The sequence below is a fragment of the Muscardinus avellanarius genome (assembly GCF_963383645.1).
Source record: "Muscardinus avellanarius genome assembly, chromosome: 16".
Lineage (NCBI taxonomy): Eukaryota > Metazoa > Chordata > Mammalia > Rodentia > Gliridae > Muscardinus > Muscardinus avellanarius.
This window is the reverse complement of record NC_137802.1, coordinates 1,960,087-1,978,351: the sequence shown is the minus strand read 5'-3', so window position 1 is coordinate 1,978,351 and position 18,265 is coordinate 1,960,087. Positions and strand designations below refer to the sequence as shown.

At 61.7% G+C, this 18,265-nt stretch overlaps 1 protein-coding gene across 1 annotated transcript; it reads right to left on the bottom strand.

Moving 5' to 3' along the window:
• Positions 1-9,484: 9,484 nt before the first annotated feature.
• Positions 9,485-10,744, bottom strand: C2CD4C (C2 calcium dependent domain containing 4C; the record flags this gene model as incomplete). The annotated part of the gene is made up of 1 exon (XM_080712549.1): positions 9,485-10,744. The coding sequence occupies one exon, from the start codon at positions 10,742-10,744 to the stop codon at positions 9,485-9,487; it is 1,260 nt and encodes a 419-aa protein (XP_080568675.1).
• Between the last annotated feature and the right edge of the window lie 7,521 nt (positions 10,745-18,265).

Below are 18,265 nucleotides of genomic sequence, written 5' to 3'. Positions count from 1 at the left end.
GCCCCAGGAGGCCAGCGGTGGACGCACGGACGCGTGTGCAGCCGGGCCCCGGGCCGGGCAGAGGCCGCACCTACCGGGCACGGTGATGGTGAGCGTGGTGTCTTCCACAAAGCGCTCCGTCCAGTACACGGAAGGCCTGAAAATCGGTGCGCAGCTCAGGCCGGCGAGGGGGACCCCATCCAGCTCTGGGGGGCGCCAGGGCCAGGAGGCCCGAGGGGGGGGCGTTCAGAGAAGGGGAGCAGGAAGAGAGGCCGCGCCAGCCCCATCGCGAGCCTCCCCTCCCTGCGCCCCGACGCGGGCAGGAGCGGGAGAGGCGGCGCCCGGCGGACTCACCAGTAGAGGCAGAACTGCAGGTTGGTCTGGCGAGGGGCAATCCAGGCATAACCCGCGCAGCCGCACCCCCTCCTGCGACGCGATGGGTCCCGGCCCCGCCTCCGGCCCCCAGACTTCGCGCCCCCTTTTTTGGTACTGGGGATAAAACCCAGGGACATTCTACCGCCGAGCTGCACCCTCCGCCCTAATCTTTATTTTTATTTTCTGCAGTACCGGGGATGGAACCCTGGGGCATCCCGCCTCCGAGCGACACCCCCAGTTTGACTTTTTTATTCTTTATTCTGAAACAGGGTCCCACTGAGTCGCAGAGGCCTCGCTAAGTAGCTGAGGCTGGCCGCGAACCGCGATCCTCCCGTCTCGGCCTCCCAAGCTCTGGGATGACAAGCGTGCGCCCCCACGCCCGGCTTGTTTTATTTTTCTTTTGAAACAGGGTCTGGTCAGGTTGAGGCGACTCTCACCACTTGCTGAGACCGGCCTCGAGCCTGCGATCCTCCCGTCTCAGCCTCCCAAGTAGTACTGGGATGACAGGCCTGAGCCTCTGCGCCCGGCTCCCGACTCCTTAGGGCCGGGGGAGGACCACCATGCCCTGTGGTCCTCAGCCCTGGTGCCCTGGCCTGTCCCGGCCCTTCCGCTGCCCACGGGGGGCACGGGGGCAGGAGCCGCGCCGGCCCCGGGCCTCACCTGTTCCTCAGGACTTGCCAGTCTGTCTTGGGCTTTGCCAGCTCCAGCAGCCGCCGCTGCCGCTGCCGGCCCCTGCCCCCGGGGGAGGAGAGGCTGGGCGACTTCTGGGTGATGGCCAGCTGGCTGGAGGAGAGCTCGGTGTTGGCCGAGGCCGCGCACCCGCGGCCTCCTCTCCGGCGCCTTCCAGCTCTTCTGCCTCTAGCGCGGCTGCTCTCCCGCTCCGGGGCCTCCTGGGGGACCCTGGCTCCTCCGGCCCGCGCTCACCGCCCTGGCCGAGCCCCCACCCCGCCGCCCCGGCCTCCTCCCTCCGGCTCCATCTCGCTGTGGGCCCCGGCGGAGGAGGCCGCCGAGCGGGAGGCCGAGGGCCTCACCTCATTTCAGGGATGTCGTCGTCCAGCTCCGGCTCCGGCACCTCCAGCTTCAGGAGGGTCTCCCCCGGGTCCCGGCCCTCCGGGGGCTCCTCCCCGGCCATCTCCTCCGGGGGAATCTCCTCCTCTTGGTCGTCCACGCCCGGCTCCCCTCCATAGGGCTCTGAGGAGGCCCGGGGCGCCTTCAGCCGCTGACTGTCGTACACAGAACTCTGGACGGCCGGGGCGCCGCCATCGTCCGCCTCCTTCTCGGGCCCGCGGCCCGCCTCCTGGTTACTGAGGGGTTCCTGCCATTGTTCCCCCATGCGCCAGCCCCCCTCGGACCCTGCTGCCTCGCTCCCTGGACACCCAAATGAGTCTGTGGTCACCGTGACGACGGGAGAATGTCCGGCCCCGGCCCCACGTTCCACCAAAGAAAGCCGGGGTGGGGAGGAGGCCCAGATGTGCGGGCTTCCTCTGCCTCCAGGGTCTCCTCTCTGCGACATCTGCCTGGAGACCTGGGGCGGTGGGTGGGCGCCGCTTTCATGAGACCTTAGGGTGGGCGGGGAGGGATCTGCAGGGGCTTCCAGGCTCCGCCATTCTCTCTCTGTAAAAGGGGACACGAACCTGACTCGGTGGCCCACTCGCACAAGTCCCGCCTGCTCAGGAGGCTGAGGCAGGAGGATCGCGGGTTCAAGGCCAGCCTCTGCGACTTAGGGAGACTCTGTCTCAAAATAAAGATAAAGCCGGGCGCGGCGGTACCAGCCCTTGGGAGATAGGTTGGCGGCCAGTCTCAGCAACTTCAGCGTCGAGACCCTCAGAAACTTAGTGAGACCCTGTTTCAAAATAAAAATAAAAGAAAATAGGTCTCTGGGGGGTGTAGCTCGGAGGTAGAATACCGCTGGGCTCGATCCCAAAACCAGACAGTAACAAACACCACTTATTCACTTATGAGCTGACAGATCTCAGGGCCTGATGGGGCTCACCGGGCTCAGTCAAGGTGCTGGGGTGGCTGGTTCCCCGTGGGGGCCCCGTGTTCCTCGTGTGCCCGTCCTGGGCAGAATTCAGAGCCTGCCACCGAGTCGGCGGGGACCTTGCCAGCTCCCGAAGGCCCCAGTCCCTGTGGCTGAGGCCAGAAGCCACTCTCCTCTCCCCTCTTACTCTCTGACCGGAGCAGATGGGGTCTCAGGCCCTATTTTTTAATCTTTATTTTATTTATTTATTTTTGGTGGTACTGGAGGTGGAACCCAGAGGCTTTCTACCTCCGGGCTATACTCCCAGGCCTATTTTATACTTTTATTTGGAAACAGGGTCTCGCTAAGTTGCCGAGAGCCTCACTAAGTAGCTGAGGCTGGCTTCGAACCGCCATCCTCCTGTCTCAGCCTCCCAAGTACTGGGATTACAAGCGTGCGCCACCACGCCCGGCTCTTTTTTTTTTAATTATTCCGAGGCAAGGTCTTGTTAACTTGCCGAGGGCCTTACTAAATTGCTGAGGCTGGGCTGGCGCCCGCCTCCCCCCTGTCCCAACCTCCCAAGTACCAGGTGTGTACCACCGAGGACTTCGATGCCAGGAGAAGGCGGCGATATCACACCTCGACCACAAGGTGGCGCCCCGCCCAAGGGCATGTCGCCTCGCCGCGGAGGGCGGCAGGGCTGGACCAAGGCTCCTGGAAGATGGAACCCGGGTGACCGCGCACCGCACAGAGGGCAACCCGGCTCCGAGGGGGAGACCCTGCTGAGATGGGCCAGGCCACCTCCAGCTGGGGCCGCATTTGCAAAACTGAGCAAAAGACGCCAAGAAGTCAGAGTTGAACCAAGAGAAGGGCGGAGCCCAGGTGTGGGGGAGCACCCTTGTCATACCAGTACTTGGGAGGCTGGGACAGGAGGATCACGGGTTCGAGGTCAGCCTCAGCAACTTGGGAGGCCCTCTGCAATTTAGTGAAACTCTGTTTCAAAATAACAAATAAGCCTGGCAGTTTGGTGGTGCTTGTAATCCCAGTATTTGGGAGGCTGCTGAGACAGGAGGATGGCATAGGTTCGAAGCCAGCCTCAGCTACTTAGTGAGGCTCTCAGCAACTCAGTGAGACCCTGTTTCCAACTAAAAATATGAAAATAGGTCTGGAAGTGTAGCCCAGAGGTGGAAAAGCTCCTGGGTTCCATTACCAGTACGCCAAAAAATAAATAAATAAAAATAAAATAAATAAAAAATAGAATAGGGCCAGGCTGGGGTATAAATCAGAAGTAGAATGCCCCTGGGTACCATCCCCAGTGCTACTAAAATAATAATCAGCCGGGCGTGGTGGCGCACGCTTGTCATCCCCGCGCTTGGGAGGCAGAGACAGGAGGATGGCGCAGGTTCGAAGCCAGCCGCGCGCGCTGGTTTAGGAGACCCTGTTTCCAAAATGAAAATGTAAAAAATAGGTCTGGGAGTGTAGCCCGGAGGTAGAAGGGCTTCCAGGAACCCCAGTACCACCAAAAAAAAAAAATAAAAAATAATAATCATCATCATCATCATCATCATCACCATTATCATCCCAGTACTTGGGAGGCTGACACAGGATAATCACAGGTTTAAAGTCAACCTCAGATACTTACTGAGGCCTTCTGCACCCTAGTGAGACCCTGTTTCAAAATTAAAAAAAAAAAAAACAAGCCAGCGTGGGGCCGCACGCTTGTAACCCCAGCATTCGGGGGGCTGAGACAGGAGGATGGTGGTTCGCAGACAGCCTCAGCTACTTAGTGAGGCCCTCTGCAATTCAGTGAGACCCTGTTTCAAAGTAAAGAATAAAAAATAGGGCTGGAGGTGTAGATCGGAGGTAGAATGCCCCAGGTTCCATCCCCAGTACTGAAAAAAAGGAAAAGAAAAGAAAATTCCAGTCCTTGGGAGGCTGAGACAGGAGGACAGGCTGGAGGACAGGAACAGCAAATAGGGAGATTCCCACCAACCTCACAAGACCCAGTTTCAAAATAAAAATTACAAAATAGGTCTGGAGCCAGGTGCGGTGGCTCCCACTTGTAATCTCAGTACTTGGAAAGCTAAAACAGGAGGATCGCAGGTTCGCGGCCAGCCTCAGCTGCTTAGTGAGGCCCTCCGCAACTTAGTGAGACCCTGTTTCAAAATAAAGAATAAACCGGGTGTGGCGGGGCACGCTTGTCATCCCAGCATTCCGGAGGCTGAGACAGGAGGATCGCGGTTCGCGGCCAGCCTCAGCTACCTAGTGAGGCCCTCTGCAACTCAGTGAGACCTTGTTTCAAAGTAAAGAATAAAAAATAGGGTAGGGGGTGTAGCTCGGAGGTCGAATGCCCCTGGGTTCCATTTCCAGACCCGCAAAATAAATAAATAAATAAAAATAAAATAAAACTGTGTGCGGCTCAGCGGTAGAATGTCCCTGGGTTCAATCCCCAGCACCGGCCCACCCCCACTATTTTGGATTTAACCCAGCCGTGTAATTAAAGTTCTCACTGAAGTGTCGCCAGGCCCCTGGCACACGCTGCAGCCGTTTCCTGGGTCTGAGACAGTCCGGTTCTGGGGTTTGAAGTCAGACTCACTGGGCTTAACTCGGGGTTATGGAGGGGTCTTGTCGGGGAGTCTGTCCCGGATCCCCGGGCGGCACCCGGAGGGGCCCCGACCCCCGGCCCAGGAGCATCCCGAGCCCCTGCGCCCGGGCCGTGGCCCGCGGAGCCGCCGGTGGGCACTTGGCCAGGTCGGGGCCCCGCGGCTGCGGGAGCTGCAGACGGTCAGAGGTTGTCTTTGTATCTGGCAAGGTTTGGGGTGCGCAGAGCCCGGCACCAGGAGCCAGCACCCCAGACCTGCAGCCTTCTTCCAGAGGGGCTTTGCATCCCAGGCTCCTGTGCGTGTGTTGACACGTGTGCGCGTGTGCTCCTGGGGTTTGCACCCAGGGGTCTCGCTAAATTGCTGAGGCTGGCCTCAGACCAGCCATCCTCCCGCCTCGACCTCCCGAGTGACCGGATGACAGGTGTGTGTCAGGGCTGCGGAGCCCCCCGAGGTCCTCCCCCCAGATGCCCTGCGCGGGCGCTGGCCTCCGGAGGAGGCAGAGGAGGCTGCGCATCCAAATCCTCTGGCGATTCCGTCAAGCAGTCCAGTTCCCATGGAGATGGTGCGGGAGGGAGACTTGAATGACTCTCTCGCCCTGAGGCTAAATTAAGTCCCCAGTGGGGGAGGCGGAAGGAGGGAGGCGAGCGTGAGACAGCGGGGTGGGGGCTGAGAAGGGAGGCCGGGCTCCCGCCACCCAGGACCGCGTTCCTGGGGGACAGGGGAGGAGTGCGGAGGTGGCTTGGGGCTCACCGGTCTGCTGCTTTTTTTTTTTTTTTTTGGTGGCACTGGGGTTCCTGGAAGCCCTTCTACCTCCGGGCTACGTTCCCAGACCTATTTTTACATTTTTATTTGGAAACAGGGTCTCCTAGGCCAGCGCGCGCGGCTGGCTTCGAACCCGCGCGATCCTCCTGTCTCCGCCTCCCAAGCGCGGGGATGACAAGCGTGCCCACCACGCCCGGCTGTCTGCTGCTTTTTGTGTGTGTGTGTGCGCGGTACTGGGGATGGAACCCAGGGGCATCTACCTCCGAGCTCCACCCCCTGCCCTATTTTTATTCTTTCTTTGGAAACCAGGTCTCACTGAGTTGCCGAGGGCCTCGCTAAGCAGCTGAGGCTGTCCGCGAACCGCGATCCCCCCGTCTCAGCCTCCCGAATGCTGGGGTTCCAAGCGTGCGCCCCCGCGCCCGGCTGGCGTTGACATTTTCCTGACTGGAGGTGTCTGCGGCGGGCGGTGACCTCGCTGCCCGCCGTCCGCTGGACGCGGTTCCCTGAGGAGGACGGAGCCTGCCGCCGGCGCGGGGCCGTTTGCCCGGCTCCTCTGGAGACGCGTCTATCTGACGCTCTGCCCCTTTGTAAGCCGGGACTTTGGTCATCTTGTTCTGAGCGGTAATAATGTTTTGTTGTCTGGTGCCTGGCCCCTCGGAGCTCAGGGACAGCCATAAATAAACTCATTTCCTGGACGACGGGCAGTCCCCCCCGGCGGGTTCTTCCCGACACATGCTGAGCGCTTACTGTATGCGGCCAGCGTGTGATGAGCACTTACTGGGTACAGTTAACACTGCGGCCAACGTGGTTTGAGTGCCTGCTGTATGCAGCCAGTACGTATTGAGCTCTCACTGTGTACTGCCAGCGTGCTAAGCCGTGTACAAGTGCGTCCCAGCGCTCGGGAGGCCGAGGCAGGAGGATCGCGCAGGTTCGCAGCCAGCCTCAGCTACTAAGTGAGGCTCCAGCAACTTAGTGAGACCCTGTTTCCAAGTGAAATATAAAAATAGGTCTGGGAGTATAGCCCGGAGGTAGAAAGCCCCTGGGTTCCACCCCCAGTACCACAAAAAAAAAAAAATGGTGGGATCTGGGCGGTTAAGCTTCACAAGATGCCTAGGTACCAGCTAGCTCGCCTACAGAAGACGTCTCGTGAGAGCTGCTTAAGCCACGGGGCAAAACTCCCTTCAGCCAGCACGGGAGAAAACCGTGCCCTGGCGTCACTCCCGGGACCAGCCTGACCATCCCCACCAGAAGCCAAGGCAAGAGAGTGGTCTTCCTGAAGCGTCTGTAGCACACACCAGCAATTTGTCATTGCCACTACCACAGAAATCGATATTGGCAAGGTGAGAAAATCTCCCCAACACCTCACTGAGGCCTGCGTCCGGAAGCGGCAGCTGAGGCCGGGCGCGGGGCGCACGCCTGGAACCCCAGCACTCGGGAGGCTGAGGCCGGAGGATCGCGGTCCAGACCAGCCTCAGCTGCTTAGCGAGGCCCTCTGCAACTCAGTGAGACCCTGACTCAAAATAAAGAATAAAAAATAGGGCTGGGGTGTCGCTCGGAGGTCGAATGGCCCTGGGCTCCATCCCAGTACCGTAAACATACACACACGCACAGAATGCTCGCCGGTAATACACGCGATTGCGTGCACTGTGGTACACACGCCGTCACTCTCCGGTGCACACGTGCGTGTGGCCGGGCTGCGCGGGCCTCCCCGCACACGCACCGCAGCGGGCGCTCACACTGCGGGGAGAGAGCTGCCCGCGGCTGGCCGGCGGCAGAGGCGCGAAGGCGCCGGTTGCCCTGGCAACGCATCAGCCTGGACCAGGCCTGGTGGCTGCTGCTCGCTAGCTCATCTTCCCAGGCGGCGGGCCGTGGGAGGGGCCGCTCGGGACCCTGACTGCACAGGCTCCTGGAGGCTTCTCGAGGCCGACATCTGCGCCCCTGGGGATCAGTGAGCAGAAACAGCCATGGGGGGCGGGGGGACATCCTGGGGGTCAAAGGGGAGCGTCGGTGGGGGGCGGTTAGAGGCACACAGGGCCCTGGGAGGACAGTCAGGATCACAGCCTGCCATAAGGGGGCTCAGCCTGGGGTTGGGGGGATAGGGACTTGCTCTGGGGTCAGAGGGCGGAGACAGGACCCAGCTGGGGTCAGCGGGGAGGGGGGGAGACAGGACCCTGTCCTGGAATTCAGAGGCTGAGACCGGAGGTTCGCGGTTCGCGGTCAGCCTCAGGTCCTTAGCGAGGCCCTTTGCAACTCAGCGAGACCCTGCTTCAAAATAAGGAATAAAAAGTCGGCTGGGGCTGTAGCTCGGAGGTAGAATGCCCCTGGGCTCCATCCCCAGGACTGCAAAAGAGAAAATGAAAGAAAAAATAAGAAAAGAAAAAATAAGGAAAAAGTGGCGAGCCGTCTCACATCGGAGCCCGGGAACACCCCTGTCTCCGGCCTAAGGGATAGCGGGGGCGAAATGTCTACAGGGGTGAGAAGGGACTTCCGGGATCCCGGGATCCCCGCCACCCTCCCTGGAATCCGAGGCAAACTGCTCTTACTGAACAGCCAGGCGAGGAGGCCTCCACCCCCGCGTTCCCGAAACACCTTTATTGCATTAAAAACAGCATGTATAAACAAACACGTTGGGGGGAGGCGTCTGAGTCACCCACAGTCACTTCACGCACGAAGGTATCAAACGGTGCAGGAGTTAGAAAACAGGGACGTCCCCGGGGGGACAGGGGGTGGAGGGGTTTGCCAGAACCGGAGAGGATGCGCTTTACAGGGGGAATTCTGAGAGGCGGCGGGCGTCCAGGGGGCCCCTCTTGCCACCGGAGCCAGGATGCTCCCGGCTGCAGAGAGAAGGGGCCAAGCGCAGAAAGCGGCCCTCCGCCCACCTTGCCCAGGGCGCAGAGTCCCCTCGTGGAGACCCGACAGGGCGCACAGAAGCAGGCAGAAAGGGGGTGACAGCCAAAGACGGGGGACCCCTGGACCCGCCCTGGCCCACCCTGACAGAGCGTGTACAAAGCCCTGCAGAAATCACTGGAGGGGACCCAATGTAACCGGCAACCCTCGGCCACTTAAAAATCCTGGGAAAGTCACCCCACGGCCTGCTGCTGGCGGGGCCGGGGGCCTGGCCCTGCGGCGTGGGGAAGTGGCCACGGGGGCCATCGGATGGCCCACATGCAAAATTATGGACAGAGGGGGGCCGGGTCCTCCCCACCCCAAGCTGAATCCTCGGGCTTCTAGACTCAACAGGCAACTCTGATCCTGCAGCCCAGGGGGGCGGCCGGGGTGGGGGGAGCTGCCCAGAGCCAGCCTGTCCTGGAAGTGGGGGTGCCCCCACAGCCTGTCCTGGGAGTGCCCCCACAGCCTGGAGGGGCACCGCGGGCAGAGCGTGGCATCACAGACCGACAGACAGACAAGTCCTTCTCCAGGGTGTCTGGGCAGAGCCCAGAGGCAGCAGGTCAAGGTGGGGGTGGGCGGGGGGAGGGGAGAGATAGCATTTTGAGAAGAAAACAGAAGGTCCAGCTCAGCTCCGGGAACTAGCGCCCAGCTCTAGGTCCCCGTGGCCAGGGCACCTCGCAATCCCCACACCCACCCCTCTTTCTGGGACTCTGCCTGCAAGGACCGGGGCAGGGTTGATGGTGCCATTTTTTTTTTTAGCCTGGGAGGGGGCTTCCCCAGAAGAAACCATCCTGTGGTCACCATCAAGGGCACCAGCGACAAGCCCAGAGTGTGCTTTGGAGCCCACCTCCCCATCCCAGCGCCCCGGAGCCGAGCTGCGCCCCAGCGGGCAGCGGGGAGGCGGGGGGAGGGGGCTTCACAGGAAGGGGAGCAGGTAGGTGAGCGGCAGCTCCTTCTCCCCCAGCAGCGTGTCCCGCTTGAGGCTACTGCCTTTGTTGACCACCTTGATCCGGAGGGCCAGTTTCCGGACGCTGGCGGGCCCCAGGCCGTCGAAGAAGAAATCCTCGTTGAAGATGGGGTGGCGGCTGTTCTTGATAATTGTGCTCCGCTGCTTCTGGAGTTTGCCGGGCACCAGGCACAGGCCCACACAGCAGTTGATGCTGCGGGCATCGCAGGGCCGGTCGAAGAGGCCCTCGGCGGCCAGCAGGCGCACCCGCAGGCGGGCCTGGGCCGGCTCGTACTCGGCCAGCAGCCGCACGGTGCCCCTCTGGCCCATGCGGACGGTGTGCTCCCCGCGGGGCGCCGGACCCGACTCGGGGCCCGGCTCCGGGGTGGCCCGGCGGGTGAGGCGGCGCCGGACGCCCGGGCTGGTGTCCGGGGTGCTGTCGTCGGCCGACAGGGAGCCGTGCCGGCCCACGGAGTGTTTGAGCTGGCTCACCTTGGCCTGGCCGTCCTGGGCAAAGCCCTTGAGCAGCGACACGGAGCGGGACAGCAGAGGGGACCCGAACGGGGAGGATTCGGCCGAGGACCCCGTGTCGCTCTCCCCGCCGCTGAAGTAGCGGCTGGGGCTCATCAGGGCCCCCCCGGCCTCCCGGGGCCCCCCGTCGCCCCCGTTGGCCCTGGCACCTGCCCGCCGGCGCCCCGCGCCCGGGGAACCCACCTGGGCCAGCGCCCCGTGCTCACTGTGGAAGAGGGACTCTTTGCGCCGGGTGTGGGGGCTCTCGGCCAGCGTGGCGAAGCCGTAGGAGGTCTGAGCCTTGGGCACCGAGGGCAGGGACATGGCGCCCTGGGCCTGGGGGTCGGCGTTGGTGTTCTCCTCGGCCGGCCAGTCCTCGGCGCTCTCGATCTGGATGACATGCCGCGTGGCCGCCTTCAGCAGATTCTTGCTCTCGGCCGCCAGCTTGGCCGGGAGCCGGGGGCTGCGGGGCGCGCGGCGGGGGCCCAGGCTCTGCTCCGACGTGGCGGGGCCCAGCTCGGCCTGGCCCTCCGCCTCTGCGGGGCCCGAGGGCAGCTTCGGGGGGATGAAGAAGTCGGGGATCTTGTCGGGCGTCAGCACGTTGCTGTACAGGGGCCCCTTGCTGGCCTTGTCGCCCGCCTCGCCCCCCGCGCCCCGGGCGGCGCCGTTCTCCCCGGACCCGCGGAGCCGCTCCAGGAACCACATGTTGGTCTTCCTCATGGGGGCGGCGAGGCCGGGAGGGCGGCGTCTGCGGAGGGGCGGGGGTCAGGCCGCGCACCTGGGCACGGGGCCACCTGTCGGCCCTGGGGGTGCCCCAGCACTGCGGCCGGAGCTGGGGTGCAGGCCCCCCCATGGCTGGCGTAACTTCTGAGCCCCGCAGGGAGGCAGGCGCGGGGGCTCCAGCCCCTCCGGGGGCCGGGCGTCGGAAGCCCCCCCCCCAGCCCACCCCTTGGAGGGTCGGGGCGCGCGGTCCCGGGGGAGGGCGCCCCGGCTGGGCGGCCCCGCCCCCGGCCCCCCCACCTGTGGCTTCGCCCGCGACGGCGGGGGCGGGGGCCGGCGGGCTGTGGGACCCCCGCCAGCCCGCGCCCGCCCGCCCCGGGGGTCCCGGCTCACCTGCGGCGGCCGAGGCGGCTCCGGGCTCGCAGGCCCCGGCGCAGCTCGAGAGCGCCGGCGGGTCCGCCCACCGCGCCGTATTCCTCCGAGTGCGGCCGCGAGAGGCGGGGCCTCGGGCGGGGGGCGGGGCCTCGGGCCGGGGGCGGAGTCTCCCGGCACCGGACCGTCCTGTCCCTTAGACAGAGGGTCACCCCGGGCCGAGGCCGGGGGCTGCAGGCGACGCTCCGGACGCGGCGCGGCCGCTCCCATCAGCAGGTGGCCCCATTAATAATAGTAGCGCCGGGCGTGGTGGCGCACGCTCGTCATCCCAGCATTGGGGAGGCTGAGACTGGAGGATCGCGGTTCGCGGGCAGCCTCAGCTACTTAGCGAGGCCCTCTGCAACTCAGTGAGACCCGGTTTCCAAATAAAGAATAAAAAATAGGGCTGGGGGCAGAGCTCGGAGGTAGGATGCCCCTGGGTTCCATCCCCAGTACCGAAAATAATCGTGATAATGATGATAATAATAACTGCAGTAACAGCAGGTCTCCCTCCCTGCCGGTCTTGAAGGACTGTCTCTTCTCCCCGACTTTCACGGCTCCCCTGCAACAGGTGGTCCCATGATGGAACCCAGCTGGCAGATGGTGAACATTTCCCCTCCAGGAATAAGGACCAAGCCCAGCAGCGCGGATCGCTGCTAAATGGGCATCTTAGTGCAGCCCCAGAGCGGAGGGCCCCCTCCAGTGTTTGCTGAGCGCCGAGCCCGGGGTGCTGGCACACCGTGGACGGGAGCCCCCAGCTCTCCAGATGTGCGGGGGAGGCGCAGGTGCCCAGGGAGACGTGTGCGGAAACGGTATGATCGTGGGTGTGACGGGTGGGTGGGCTGTGTCTGTGGAAAGAGAAGGCCCCAGCCAGCCATGCCAGCCGTAGGTGGAGAGATGTTGGCGTCCCCGCCAGGGCTCGGCCCAGGCCGCAGGGCCCCGGAGCCCAGGCGCCTCCTGCCGCTGGAAGAAACCAGAGCACCGGCCGAGCTGGAGCTGTCAGCTGATGTGGGGGCCTATTCAATCGTTGCTTCTCGGGGGCCTCCCATGTTCCAGGGGTGCCCCCAAGTCACGTGGTGACCCCAACACCTGTGGTGCAGTGGGAACAGGGAGGTCCCGGGTGCTCTGTCCCGCGTCCCGGGTGCTCTGTCCCGCAGCAGGTACCTCGGCCTGAGACGGGCTCGCCCTCGGCACCGCACAGATGGGGCCGGAGGGACAGGACCCTGTTGCTACCGTCTCCCCCTCCTCCTCCTTCCCCTCCTCCTCCTCTTTGCGTTACTGAGGATGAAACCCAGGGTCATTGAACCTCCAAGTGACACCCCCAATCCTATTTTTTAGTCTTTATTTTTTCAAAACAGGGTCTCACTGAGTTGCAGAGGGCCTTACTAAGTAGCTGAGGCTGTCCGCGAACCTTCAATCTTCCTGTCTCAACCTCCCAAGTACTGGGATTACAAGTGTGCGCCACCACACCTGGCTTATTTATTTATTTATTTATTTATTTATTATTTATTCTTTGAAACAGGGTCTCACTAAGTTGCTGAGGCCAGCCTCGAACCTGTTATCCTCCTGTCTCATTCTCCCAAGTACTGAGATTGCAGGTATGTGCCACCATGCCAGTTTTTTATTTGCTACTTTATTTATTTATTTTTAGTGGTACTAGGGGTGGAACCCAGGGGCTTTTCTACCTCCGGGCTACACTCCCAGACCTATTTTATGCTTTATTTGGGAACAGGGTCTCACTAAGTTGCTGAGGCCAGCCTCGAACCTGAGATCCTGTCTCAGCGTCCCACGTCCTGGGGAGACAGGCACACACAACCACACTGGACTTCAAACCATTATTTTTGGCAGACGCTTCTGCTGGGAAGCAGAGGGCCTCAGCCCGGGTGGTGGGTGAGGGCCGGGAGCCCTGTCTCCACCAGCCTAGCTCAGCCAGAGGCCGGGCCTGTCCCCTGCATCTGGGAGTTTGGGTACTGAGGCCCAAGGAGCACGGTCCCAGCACTGCCCTGCCGTTAGGTGGAGCCACCCTGGGGGGGCAGGGAGCTCCGCCCTTCTCTCTGGCTAGTGCCCCCCCCCTTCAGCAAACAGGAGCCTGGGCTGGTGCGGGCGGGGGCGGCAACCCCCAGCACAGCCCACCGGCATTCAGCTGCTAGAGAGGGCCAGAGCCGCCATCGACCGGCCCGGGTCCTCCCGAACCCCAACTAGGCGCCATTAGGAAGGAGGTCGCGGCTCCCACGCTCCTCTCCCGGCCTGCCGCAGGGGGCACCCGCCTGCCCTCTCTGTGGCTGCGGCCAGCAGAGTTTGCGGATTGAATAGGTAAAAGGTAAAAGGGGGCACAGATGGGGAAGCCGGGCATTCTGAGCCATCAGGGCACCCCAGATGCTTCTGACTCAGCAGGCGGGATTGGGGCAGGAGGATGGGGCTGGCGGGCTCTGCTACCTCCCGGGGTGTGGTCCTGGGCGGCTGGTTTTGCTCACCCCGAGCCTTCTCCGGTGTCTAGTCTGGAAAGTGGGGAGAATCTGAGCACCCCGTTTCATGCAGTTCTTAGCGCCTGTGCCAGGAGGCCACCAGGCAGTCCCAGGGACCTCAGAGAGTGGAACTTGGGAGGCTGAGATAGGAGGCCAGCAGAGGCCAGCCTCAGCAAATTAGCAATAGCCTCAGCTTGTCATCCCTGCATGCGGGAGGCTGAGACAGGAGGGTCGCTTTTTCGTGGACAGCCTCAGCTACTTAGGCCCTCTGCAACTCAACGAGACACTGTTTCAAAATAAAGAATAAAAAATAGGGCTGGAGATGTAGGTCAGAGGTAGAAGGTCTCTGGGTTCCATTCCCAGGGCCCAAAACAAAACAAAACAAAACCCACGCCAATAGACGTGGTAGCAGAACCCTGTCATCCCAGTACTTACTGAGGAGGCTGAGATGGAGGACTGCAGGTTGGAGGCCAGCCTCAGCAACTTAGTGAGACCCTGTTTCAAAATAAAAAATAAAAATAAAAATAAAAAGGGCTGGGGATGTGCCTCAATGGTGGAATGTGCCTGGGTTCCATTTCCCTGTACCCAAAACAAAATAAGAAAATTTTTAAAAATGAAGAGGGCTGGGGGTGTAAGCCAGAGATGGAAGATGTGCCCCCTCCCCCTGGAATCCCCAGTAACCAAACTAAAACCAAGTAAGAGTGGGGGGTCTCAGGAGGAAACCAGGTCCTGGAGAGCCCAGGGCTGTGAACGAATGAAGCACATCCGGGGGCCTCTCTGACCGGCCTCGACACTGCCCTGGCCTCCCCCCAGCCCCGCCCGCCCCACGCCCTCCCGTCATGGCGGCGTCCGGATGGTGGGGGGTTAATGACGGACGAGCGGGTGGTGGGGCCGTCAGATCCCCGTCTCCAAGTCTGAAATGTGACGTGGTACCACGGTCCCCCCTAACTCTGCTCTTGGGGGCTTCACGGCTTCAGAGCCGAGCAGAGTGGCTTCTAGTCCCCACACCTGTATCGGATGCCTCCCCCCAGGCCGTGGGGCAGGGCCCGCCGCCCACAGAGAAGGCAGCCCCTCCCCAAGAGCCCCCGGCGCCCTCTGCCCCCGAGCCTTGGCAGCTGGGCCCCGGCTGGGCTGTGCCCAGGGCCAGAGGTCCCTCTGAAAGGTGGTGACCTGTGTGAAGTCAGCCGAGGGTCCTGGGGCACACAGGCTCCTCCTGGGGGGCCGAGGCTCAGAAATCAACGAGGGAAAGTCGAAGGCACAGAAGTTGGGGTGCTTGAGGAAAAAATCTGGAGCTGTAGTGTGGATTTGAGGGGGGCCGGGTGCCTGACGGGGGCTGGGATACTGGGCCGCGCTCAGGGGAAAGTCGGGGGCGTCTTGGGCATTCGGAGACCCGGTGGGTCTGCCACCGCTGGAGGTAAAGCAGGGAAGGGTCCCCCGAGGGGAGCTGAGTGCAACTTAACAGAGAAGGTGGACCACGCTTTACCATGGATTAAAAATAGAGGCGTCTAGCCGGGCATGGCGGCACATGCCTGTAATCCCAGTAACCCGGGAGGCTGAGACAGGGGGATCGCAGATTTGAGGCCAGCCTCGCCACTCAGTGAGAGTCTCAGAAACTTAGCGAGACCCTGTTTCAAAATAAAAATTACAGTTCCGGGCGCGATGGCGCACGCTTGTCATCCCCGCGCTCGGGAGGCAGAGACGGGAGGATCGCGCTGGTTCGGAGCCAGCCGCGTGCGCTGGCTTAGGAGACCGTTTCCAATAAAAAAAAATATATATAAAATAGGTCTGGGAGTGTAGCCTGGAGGTAGAAGGGCTTCCAGGAACCCCAGTACCACCAAAAAAATAAGTGAACAAACAAAATAAAAATTATAAAAAGGGCCAGGGGCATAGCCGGGAGGGAGAACACCCCTGGGTTTGATCCACGCACCTCAAAAGAAGAGGTGTCTGAGTTGGGGGGATTCTGGGAGCCACTGGCCCCCCCAGGGAGACCATAGCCCTCGGCCTCCTACCGTGCCTCCAGCTCCAGTATGGACCCCGTGGCACCCCTTCTTGGCTGCCTACCTGGGAGCCTCATTCTGGCCCCTCAAGCCCACGTCAATGCAGCGGTCTTCCCAGGTTTAATTACAAACAGATTCAATCATCCCGTCCAGGTTGCCAGCGGGGGTTGGAGGTTGGGGGTTGGAGTCAGCCATGGGGCGCAGCCCGCCAGGCAGCCGGTCCCCTTTCTTCCCGTTCCCATGGCGGGGGGCAGCGTCCTCGCCCCCACCATCCCTGATGAACCCCAAAGCTGGCCCCCTGCTTCAGCGTCAGCCTGTGCCACGCCTGACTCCCCCAAAGCACCTTAATTCTTCCCATCCCCCCCAAAGACAACTTGCTAAACAATTCTCAGCTAGAAAAATGGAGGCTGCCCGGGCCGGGAAGGGCACCGTGGGCCGCACACCCCCCGACGAGGAGGGGCGGCCAGGGTCCGCTCGCGGGGGCCCAACGCTGGGACGTTTGCAGAGAAGGCTAGACCGGTTCCGTCTTTGGTATAAACACCCTGCGGGGCGGCGGCAGGCGGGAGAGCGGCCGGGGCCTGTCCCACCTCCAGGGCCGGCTGGAGGCAGGAGGGTCCCAGGGACTCATGCGGAGGAAGGAGAGGGACCGCGGCGTCCGTGGTGTCGGTTCTGAGAGAAAGGCTGAGCGTCGCAAGGCCACTGGGGGTTTCTGGGGACAGGAATCAGGCCTGGAAATAAGGACCTGCGAACAGAAAGAGAAGGGGAGACAGGGTGGTGGAGACAGCGGCCACACACCGGGGTCCAGCGCTGTGTTTAAACAACGGCCTCTGTCTCCAGGCGCTCAGCCGTCCGAGCTCTGCGGCTGTGTGACCCAGGGCCGCACCTTAACTTCTCTGAGCCCTCATCTTCTTTTTTTATTTTCGGTACTGGGGATGGAGCCAGGGGCGTTCTACCTCCAAGCTCCACCCTCAGCCCTATTTTTTTATTCTTTATTCTGAAACAGGGTCTCACTGAGTTGCAGGGGGCCTCGCTAAGTGGCTGAGGCTGTCCGCGAACCGCGATCCTCCAGTCTCAGCCTCCCGAATGCTGGGATGACAAGCGTGCGCCACCACGCCCGGTTTAGCTGACTCCTCTTTTGTAAAAATCAGAATGCTGAATTAGAGGACCTGTCTCAGAATGGTGAGGGTGTGACTTCTCGGCTCTCCGCCTCAGGCCCCCAGCCAGGGACAGAATGGGCCTGGAATCCTCGGGGCCACACAGAACGCACTGGTGCGTGGGGCGCACGCTTGTCACCCAGGCATTCGGGAGGCGGAGACAGGAGGATCAGCGTTCTCAGACAGCCTCAGCTACTGAGTGAGGCCCTCTGCAACTCAGTGAGACCCGGTTTTAAAATAAAAAATAGGGGCTGGGCGTGGTGGCGCACGCTTGTCATCCCCGCGCTTGGGAGGCTGAGACAGGAGGATCGCACAGGTTGGAAGCCAGCCTCAGCTACTGAGTGAGATTCTCGGCAACTTAGTGAGACCCTGTTTCCAAATAAAATATAAAGCCGGGCGTGGTGGCGCACGCTTGTCATCCCCGCGCTTGGGAGGCAGAGACAGGAGGATCGCGCAGGTTCGAAGCCAGCCGCGCGCGCTGGCTTAGGAGACCCTGTTTCCAAATAAAAAATGTAAAAATAGGTCTGGGAGTGTAGCCCGGAGGTAGAAGGGCTTCCAGGAACCCCAGTACCACCAAAAAAAAAAAAAAAATATATATATATATATATATATATATATATATATATATATATGAGTCTGGGAGTGTAGCCCAGAGGTAGAAAAGTCCCTGGGTTCCACCTCAGTACCACCAAAATTAAAAAATAATAATAACAAATTTTAAAATAATAATAATAAAAATAGGAAGCTGGCTGTGGTGGCGTATACTTGTAATCCCAGCATTTGGGGAGGCTGAGACAGGAGGATCGCGGTTTGCGGACAGCCTCAGCTACTTAGTGAGCCCCTCTGCAACTCAGTGAGACCCTGTTTCAAAATAAAGAATAAAAATTAGGGCTGGGGGTATAACTCGGAGGTAGATGCCCCTGGGTTCCATCTCTTAATACCACACACACACAAAAAAAAGAAACAAAGAAAAAGATGCCCAGAGGGTGGCAGGTATCTCCGCGGGTCCATCAGGGCCACCCTGGGGCCCTGTGTCCCTTCCCCTGCGCAGCCCTGGCCCTCGAGGGAGGGGGCGGCCCTGTGGGGTGGGGGGGAGGGTGCCCTCCCCCACGGGGCTGGCCGGAAGGAGAGGGGCCAGAAGGAGACTGTTGTCATGGGGACAGGAAAGCGGTCTGACCTGGCCAGCTGCTCAGCTGGGAAAATTCCACAGCCCCCTGCTGGCCCCTCCGGCCCTGCCCAGCTCCCAACTTACCCGGCACTGGCCTTTCCCTCCCCCGGCAGCCCCCATCACAGCCATAGCCCCCCCATTGCAGCCGCGTCCCCTCCTGCCCAGCCCCAACCTCACCTCCAGAGACCCTGGAATTACCAGACCACCCGGGCCAGGCCCCCAGGTCCCAGCACCCAAAGCCCCACCTAACTCTGCCCAGGACCCGCCATTATCCCCGCCCCGGCCCAGGCCCACCCCACCTCTCCTCCGCAGCAGAAGCCCGCCTT